At 36.7% G+C, this 9311-nt stretch overlaps 2 protein-coding genes across 2 annotated transcripts in view; both read right to left on the reverse strand.

Annotated features, from left to right (window-relative positions):
• On the reverse strand, positions 3630 to 5309 carry LOC107640263. Its single transcript, XM_016343801.1, has 3 exons — positions 5037 to 5309; positions 4161 to 4634; positions 3630 to 4079 (listed from the first exon to the last, which is right to left on the reverse strand). Exons 1-3 carry the CDS (start codon positions 5307 to 5309, stop codon positions 3630 to 3632), a joined length of 1197 nt encoding a protein of 398 aa, XP_016199287.1.
• The window catches only part of LOC107643137 (hexokinase-3), a gene marked incomplete at its 5' end in the record, with an annotated part of 4333 nt that continues 2030 nt past the window's right edge, over positions 7009 to 9311 (reverse strand). Inside the window, 6 exon segments of the mRNA XM_016346709.1 lie at positions 7009 to 7667; positions 7749 to 7830; positions 7993 to 8120; positions 8200 to 8298; positions 8387 to 8542; positions 8981 to 9055. Coding sequence (XP_016202195.1) covers positions 7314 to 7667; positions 7749 to 7830; positions 7993 to 8120; positions 8200 to 8298; positions 8387 to 8542; positions 8981 to 9055 — 894 coding nt within the window. The 3' untranslated portion in view covers positions 7009 to 7313.

Raw genomic sequence — 9311 nt, forward strand, 5'->3', positions numbered from 1 at the left:
AATGTAGAAGAAATATCCTCTATTATGGAAGTAAAACCTGCTTCTATTCATTAACATCTTATTTAAAAATATGGTTGAAATCCAGATTAAATTCTTTTAAAGTGATAAAATTAATAAAATAAATTTTATATTATTTACATTATTTGACATCTTTCATTGAATTTTTAAATAAAGATCAACATAGATAAGTTGGTTATTGACTTGAAATCGGCGGCCTGCAGTAGCATTCCTCGTTGTAGCCTTCGGTGCAAATTTAGGTAATTGTTCAATTATTTTGCCAGAATTTTGAGATTTTTTTTGGATTCTTTATTACTTCTCAATGAAAATATAGTAACATTCAAGTAAAAATGCACCCTTTTTTTTTCTTATAGCAGCTATCGAGACTTTCCTAGCCAAGGAGTGAAACGTAATGCTTAATTAGAGAAGAGAACGATTGTGAATTCGGATTAGCTAAATTTTGGGATACTCATATTTTTTACTTAGTTGTTTATAATTCACATTTTAGTAGAGGTATTCATGAAACTGACAGGCCTACTTTAATTTGAGCTGAGTTTAATTCTAAAAAATACTGGTTTTATTTTGGCCCAACTCAAAAGTAATTTGAAATAAATAGAACTAAAATTTGATATAAAATTAGTATATATAAATTTATAAATTTTATTTATTAAAATAATAAAATTTTATTTTTAAAAAGGAAAAAAGGACAAAATTATACCTGAAAGTTTATACGCTGGACACAAATACACTTAAATTATTTAATGAGTCACGCGTGTACAGTAATTATACATTCTGGAGAACACAATCACCATTCCGGCCATCAGCGTGTGGCGTGGTTAGTTTGAGTGGACACGTGACTCTATTTACTCTTTGCTGGCAGTTCAGATGGAGTGAGCTGGCCATTTAGTGCCAACTCAGAAAAACATTTTATTTTAATGATTAATTAAAATAAACTCTTCGTTCTCTTTTATCTTCAGCAAGAAGATGCTCTGTTGAAACCGTAACACCTTAACCAATAACTAAGAACATGGGCTCACTCTAGGAAAAATCGAGTTCTTTATCCCTAAATTGTGGCAGCGCTCTTAGTGGCGGATCTTCGTTGTTGAGGAACAAGAAGAAGAAGAAGTTTGAGTACAACAATGGCAAGTGTTTGCACGGAATTGAAGCTGTGGTACTCGAGTTTGGAACAGAGTGGAATCCAGACAGATTATTTCTGCGATGTCCTCTGTGGGAGGTAGGTTTTGAAATTGTGTTTCTTCTTGTTACTAGCGTTAGGTTTTCATCCTATTGTTTCCTTCTTCACCCTCTTTCGATTGTTGTCTCAAATTTTTAGAGTGCTGAACATCGTTGTGAGTATTTATTTTGTTTGGCTGGACGAAGTAGAAGAAAAAACAAGAAATATGGGGACAGAGGTTGTATCTAAAGAAAGGCCATTGAAACAATCATACCAGAAGATGAATGAGCTTACAGAGTGTGCCACCAAATTGGAAGAAGATGTGCAACAGTTACAGAAGACAGTTAATATGATTAGGGGTGAAATAAAGTTATTAAGAATATGGCTATGGGCATTTGTTTTGGGTTGGGTTTTTGGGCATTATTGATTTGATGATATATGCTCAGAAGTGAAGATCATGTGTAATCAGTTTCAAAGTTGCATTGAATAAATGGAAGAAAAAAAAAGTCCTATTTTTTTGTAAATTATATATTGTAAGTGGTGTAACATCAACCATTGACATCAGAGAAAAATGTAAACCTGTGTAAATTAGGGACAAACAAGCAATTGTAATATTCAACAACTTTTTTCAACTAGAAGTCTTTGCTTCATTGTAATAACAAAATAGTCAAAGTAGTGACTATAATCACTGAGTTTTCAAACAAGGCAGAAATACGTAATTAAGAAGCAAAGTCACATCGTATATAACATATCACATACTACTAGATTACAAAAAAAGGGAAAAGGTTTATGATGATAAACAAAACAGCTTTGTCCACAAAATTCTTCAAATAGCCTAATAACCAAAAAACAAAACATGCACACGCAGTCTTCATTAAAGGTTCTATGTCCCTTGTATGGCCCCACCTTCACTTAGGCCAACTTGGTCAGTTGCTGTAGCTAGGCCATTGGTTCTCCTAGAAACTCCTCTTGGGACCAGTTTTGATGGTCTTGGGCCCGGATTTGATTGTTGTCTCAGACTTTGAGTTGGCATAAACTGTTGAAACCTCTTCCTCATCATTGCTGGGCTTGCAGCATTCATGGTTTCAGTTGAGACCATAGGGTTAGACTTGGGTCTTGGAGCTGTAGCAGCATCATTAGGGTTCTGTTGTTCGGGTGCATTAGTTGGAGTGTTTTCTTGGGGTGGTGGTGGCTGTGCAGGATTTTCAGTGGCGGCAGCAGCTTCCTCTGCTTCCATAGCTGCTACCTCATCAGCCATATCAACCTGCTTTTTTTGACAACTCCTACTATTGTGGCCACTCTACAACATATAAACATTATTGGTGTAAATATAACATTATGAGTGTGTTCTAGAAATAATACATAAAACATGATATTCATACCTCACCACAGTATTTGCAAATGATTGTTCCATATCTCTTTTTAAGCTTATGCGGATTGGAATTTGGCCTTGCTTCATTTCTCTCCTTTCTTCTCTTTTTTGTTAGTCTGCCAATGGGTGTCTTGTAATGAGGGGGCAGTGGAGGATAGCCTTCAGCTTTATCCAAAAATTCTTTACTTGGTATAGGGTTGATGTTATGTTGATATGCTGAGTTATATGCAGTCATTCCCAGCCAATTATGAATCTGATCTTCTGGCCTACGACCCCTTTGAGCAAGTGCTGCACAAGCGTGTCTGCAAGGCAAGCCTGTGAGTTGCCAAAATCTACAAGTGCACTTATGATTTTCCAAGTCAACAGTAACTTTAGTAAGATGCTTCTCAACCTCATATATTTCTCCATTGTCCTCCCCTGCCCATGTGGGAGTCCATTTGTTGCTTTCTTCCTTCTCTCTCTCAAGCCTACTAAGTTGTCTTGGTACAACAGAACCAACAGAGCCACTTAGAGACTTTTTGTTCCTTGCCATAATCCTCATGATATAAACTCTGACTTCTTCTAACATTATGATTATTGGCTTGCCTCTGTACTTGAGAATCTTACCATTGAAGGTCTCACAGTTGTTGTTAGTGACATTGTCCACCTTCGGCTACTCACTGAAATGTGTCTTTGTCCAAGTCTTTGGGTCAAGTCTATCTAAGTATTCACAAGCAACACTGTTGATTCCCTTTAACTTCATCATTACAGCCTCAAACTCATTAACAGTGGTGGCTCTACAACATTTTCAAACTGCTCCTTTCAACTATTTATCCTTCATTCCTTCCACATTTTAGTGAAGTTGCCCCAAATGTGCATTGCACAATAACGATGATGCACTCCGGGCATAACCTGCTCCATGGCTGATTGGCTGGTATGAGACCCTATAGTCACACAAACAACAACAATTAACAAGTTGAGTGAGCCAAATGAACCAGAAAACAACAATTAACAATTACCTTCTGTTGGTCACTCATGAAGTCCCAACCATACACCCTATACTCCTATAGTTTTCCAAATCACGATGCAGGAGTTCTAGAAACCATCTCAGTTATCTCTTGTCTCTGAGTCAACAATTGCATACACAATGGGAAAGATCTGATTGTTAGCATCTTGTCCCACTGCTGTAAGCAATTGGCCACCGTAATAACCTTTTAGGAATGTACCATCCAGTCCAATAAATGGTCTGCAACCTTGTATGAAACCTTTTTTGCAAGCATCAAAACATATATAGAGTCTTTTGAAAATCGGGAGGGAATCAGGCATAGGGATAGTGTCCATGTAAATAGTTGCTCCTGGGTTAGCTGTCAACAGGGCAAGGATGTAATCCCTCAACTCAGCATACTGCTTCCTCTCCCAACCCTCAATATTCTCCCTTGCCTTCTTCATTGTCCTCTGTATTTTCTTGTAGTTGATGGTTACATTGAACTCTCTCCTAAACCATGCCTCAGCTTCAGCAGTTTTAAAGTCCCTTTGGTCCCTCAACTTCTCCTCCAGCTGTTCGATAACCCACTTTCTATGAGCTTATTTGTTGGTGTGGCTTCATGCACAAACATGTTGGTTGACAAACGTCTTTACTTGAAATCTCTTTGGTTCATTAGACCTTGAACAGTAGATAGTCCAAGGACAGTTGGCTTCACAATAAATTGCCTTACATTTCATAGGTTCCACTCGGCTAAACATGATATTCCTTCCAATTTGTATATTAAACTTCCTAACTGCTCTTTTGAATTGGTCCATAGTTTCAAATTTTATCCCCAGCTCTAAATGTACTGAGCCAAAAGCAGCATTCGGGTTCCCTTGAGGCCAAACAATGCGTTCTGCCTCATAGTCATTATCACAATCTAATGAATAAGGGTTGTGCAGCTCCTCAGACTCATATTGATGGTAATCTAGGTCAGAGTCATCATCATCACTCTCTGAAGAGTCACTGGTTACACGAGGGACAAATATTTTTGGAGCTTCACCTATGCCTCTTTGCACAAAGATCTGTCCACTAGGAGCTGGCCTCTTGTAAGAATTTCTTCTGTTTTTTTGTTTTGCTCTTGATTCCTGGGTAGGAACCTCATTTTGTACAAGATTGGGTTGTGATTGAGTTTCAGCTTCAGAATGTGTTAGTGGTCCAATTTGAGTGGTTTGGGTTTGGGCCACAGGAGGTATGCGTTGGGCTTGGGCCACATGTGGTGTGTGTTGGGCTTGGGCCACATGTGTTGGATTAACTTGGGCTGTGGGTGAGATTGTTTTGGACTTGGGCTGTGGGTGACATTGTTTTGATGGTTCAAATTGTGTGATTTTTTTGTTGTCTTTCCCTTGGGTTGGTTCTCTTCATTGAGGTAATGATCTCTGGGATGACTTCTGGCCTACTGTTGTTGTTAGTTTTCTTGGCCTCAGAATTCTGGCTGGTTTTTTAGTCCTTTGTGCCCTCTTCTTTATCCTCCCACTAGGTGATTTCACGCTATCTGCATTTACATTGGATGGTTCTGTTTCAGAGGTAGGGACCTCTTCTGCATCTATGTCAACCACCTCAACCTCAGTTGGAATGTCTACCGTATGCTCCCAATACACATGTACCACCCTATCATCTTTTCTAATTGCATCCTCATACATGTTCACCACATCCCTATCAAGTCTAAGTAGCTTAAGAGCAACACCACCTCCGACATCAGGCTTTTTCCAGTAAAAATCCTTCCAATGAATATATCCCAAATCCTTGAACAACCCCTCCATGAAAAACAGATTCAGCGTATCCACATTGACTCTCGGTATTAAGGACACTTGACCACCACTGTATACTGTAACCCCTTTTGAATTTCTCTCTAACCTCCCCCTATGGTGATACACGAGCGTGTGTGACTTGACATCTATGAAGAAAACAAAACCCTCATAATCACTACTAAACCCAGAAAACCCTCATTTTTTTCGGACAACCACAAACTAGTAACTAAACAAAGATCTAATAGCATGTTCGATCATAATAGGTGCAGTGGGAAGTTCAAAAGATATTACCTTTAGATTGTCGCTGACTCCAATGCGTAATCGTCGTTGTCGTGGTGTGGGTTGTCCTCTTCAAGTAAACTAGTAAAGTATTCCTCCAACGATCAAGTGAGTCACCACTTCAGAGCAATGTCATTGCCTCCCTGCTAGGACTCTCTAACTCTCTCAACGTGCAAACTATCTTACATTAAACACCAATAGACCTTGAAGGTTCATAATTCCATAAAAGAGAACGAAGGGTCAGCCTTAATTTTACCTAATTAATCATTAAAATAAAATATTTTTTCTGAGTTGGCACTAAATGGTCAGCTCACTCAATCTAAACGTGCCAGCAAGGAGTAAATAGAGCCACGTGTCCACTCAAACTAACCACGTCACACGCTGATGGCCGGAATGGTGATTGTGTCCGCCGGAGTGTATAATTACTGTGCATGCGTGACACATTAAATGATTTAAGTGTATTTGTATCCAGCGTATGAACTTTCAGGTGTAATTTTGTCCCTTCTTCCTTTTAAAAATTAAATTTAATAAATATTATATCATATTATATTAAAATAAATTATTTTAAAGTAAAATAATATTATATAATAATTCACATCTGATTATAGACCAAGGGGGAATGCTTCCAGAGCAGCCCGAGATCCAATCTCCCTTAGAATCTCTAATAATACACCCAAATCCCGCTAAATTTGAATCCATATACAAGCTTGCATCACAATTAACTTTAAAACTATTGCCTACCGGTGGTTCCCAACACAGGCAATTTCGGAGAGACCTAAAGGCATTGTTTCGATTCCTGTAAACCTGTAAGTCCTTGGCGGTAATTCTGGCCAAGGCAACAACCTAATTTTATTCTAAGATATATTTTTTATTATTAAAAAAAAGATTTCGGATCGAATCGGATGATTCGAAGATTCGAAGCATAATCCGAACCTAATCTAAAAACAGCACCGAATAAAAATAACAAATTTCAATATGACAAAATATGTCTTAAGTTCGAACCGAATCTTAAACACTTCTACTTCTTAACGTGGTTTCTCTTTAATTTTCCATTGATATTAAGGAATATCTTTCCTAGATTAATATCTTTGTAATTCTGTTTTCTAAATTTTAGCCCGTCAATTATCAAGAAAAATTAACAAATTAATTACTCTAATAATTTTTCTTATTTTAGAAAAGTTTTTTCTTACAGGATTAAAATAATAAAAATCACATATGATAAAAATTACAAATTTAATAATAATTAACCCCACATTTTATTATTTTATCAATCTTTATTTTAGAATTTTCTTTCATATTTTAAAAGTATTATAATAAAAATAAAAGAAGAAATCCACCAGTCGGACATAGAATTCTTATATTTTCACTCCCATAAAAAAAAATTGAAAAATTGTTGCTTCCCATGAATACAAAAGCAAACTTGAAGGCAACATTTTTTGGAAGGAAACAATATGTATATTCAATTTCAAGCTTAGTCACTCATTACCTGCCCTAATAATGGAGGTATTACACGCAGATGATCTCAAAGATACGAGAGATCAATGCATTAACACAAAACCATCTAGTTAAAAAATATGACAAGAATTATATAAATGGATAACTTGGTCAAAGAATAGACGAAACATTCCCTTTATACAAAGATATTAAATATGGAGAATAAATTCTGATTTACAGGGCTATACGTATATATATAAAAATATATATATAGCAGCTGTACCCTCCTTTCTATCCACATCTTTAGGATGAATACGAGGCAGCAAGAAGTGCAGTTCCAATGCCTGATCCATCTTCTGTGACCTTTATAATTACATGCTTAGCAATTTCTTCACCCAATATCTCGTTCAGTGCTTCATGCAAGTACTCACTAAACAAACTATAGCTAGAATACAACCCTCCTTCGATTGCCACAACCGTTCGCCTCATCTTCGTGTTGCTTCTACCCCGGCCACCCGTAATGCCACCACTGCCGTCCCTACCAATCTTCTTCAGGATGCCAACAATACCAGCTGCCGCTAATCGAGCCGCTCTACGGGTGACAACGTCACACACCTTCACCACAATTTTTCTTGCCTTCATTGGAACTTCTGGTATCTGTAAGGACAACCAAACCCATCAGGTAACTTGTTGCTGTTAGATTATGGGGACAAAAAATATGGTGTTTGACTTGTTTACCTCGAAGACTTCTTTAAGGATTCTTGCTACTTCCCTCAAGTCAGGCGAATTATCCTCGTGCATGGCGGCCATCAAAGGAGTCCTGAAACTCATTAGAAGAAAACAATTGGACATGGAACATAATAGGCTTTTATAATATACACCACAATTCAGAACAGAAATGATAATTGTCAATTCCAACTTTCAAGAAAATATCTCTCATCTTCATCAGTTAAAGGGTATTTTCTCTCTTCAACAAACATACCTCAGTATGAAAGGGATCTTAAGCTTGGGAGAAATAAGTTCAAACATATCCGACTCCATTGACATCCTGAGAATGACTCTCCTCACAATATCACCCAAATACATTCCTGATATCATTTTCTCAAAACCCTGCACCAAAAACTCCATCAAGTTTAGTCATTGCACATTGAGGTTTGAGCACTAGGAATCATAAGATGCAGAACCTAACCTGGTCATTTGGATTAGGACTCTCGGCATCTAAATCAATGTCATATGATGTTCTCGGCAAGTGAGATGACCAAAAGTTCCCCCACTCCATGTTGACAACCTTTAATAAAAAAAAAGTTTGTAGTAAGCTAAAAAAATAAAATAATAATAATAATAATAAAATTCAAATAGAAGGAGGAGCAACATACCATGCGTCCTGATGCTGTAAGAAGACCCTGACATTTGATAATAGCATCAATCCGTTCCAAATAGCAGGCATTTGTACCAGTACCAATTATAATTGCAGCAACAGTATCTGGATCGTGATAGTGCCCAAGAGCTAATGTTCCGACAGTGTCATTAACCTGATTAAAATGAACACAAAATTATGGTTTTTAAATTAAGACAAATGAAATGAAACAAAAAGAACATACATTTGATAGCGCACTAACTAAATACAAATTAACAATTAATCCCCAGCCTCAAAGTAGAGAATTTAAGTCGCAACGTGGCTTTTTGAAAAAGTAGCAATTCACTTAACACTCCTTCTATACCATCTACAATTATAAAATTATTGCAGGGAATTGAGGGAAACAAAAATAACACATATCCTACAAGAAAATGAATATCTCCTAGAACCTAGAAAAACACGATTTATTGGAGATGCAAGCGATAAAAAATCAGAAGACATCCTTAATCACACTTCTTTAACAAACATAACTGGCATTCTTTTGCTAGTAATACAGGAGCAAATGGACAAAAAATGAACAATAATCATAAGGGGGAAAAAGGAAGTTTCTTACCAAGGCTGCCACATGCACATCTAGCCCTTTTCGCGCCAATGCTTCCTGCAAACATGCAGCAACATCTCTTCCTACCTGACAACAAACAACTTCCTATCTTAATAATTTTAAATATAATTCATCAAAATACAGCCTGAAAGACATGTGCAACTTGAACAGGATCTTTATATCTATTTTAGAAGACTAATTGCCTTGTTATCTATTTTTTAACATAGAGCAGATTATAATCTTGCTTTGAGACTTATATCAAGAATAAGCAAAGATCAATATTTAAATTCCACCAAACAAATTTAATACTTTATGTTTATATCTTAGAAAGAAGTTTAAAAAC

The sequence above is a fragment of the Arachis ipaensis genome, chromosome B05 (genome assembly GCF_000816755.2).
Source record: "Arachis ipaensis cultivar K30076 chromosome B05, Araip1.1, whole genome shotgun sequence".
NCBI classification, from domain to species: Eukaryota; Viridiplantae; Streptophyta; class Magnoliopsida; order Fabales; family Fabaceae; genus Arachis; species Arachis ipaensis.

Excerpts from the sequence above, each read along its gene's own strand:
- LOC107640263 (XM_016343801.1), bottom strand. The coding sequence starts at position 5,309 with ATGGAGGGGTTGTTCAAGGATTTGGGATATATTCATTGGAAGGATTTT. Across the intron at positions 4,635-5,036 it reads CCAATGTAAATGCAGATAGC|GAATCAAGAGCAAAACAAAA; the intron begins GTGAAATCACCT and ends GTTCCTACCCAG. Across the intron at positions 4,080-4,160 it reads ATGAACCAAAGAGATTTCAA|CTGGAGGAGAAGTTGAGGGA; the intron begins GTAAAGACGTTT and ends GTTATCGAACAG.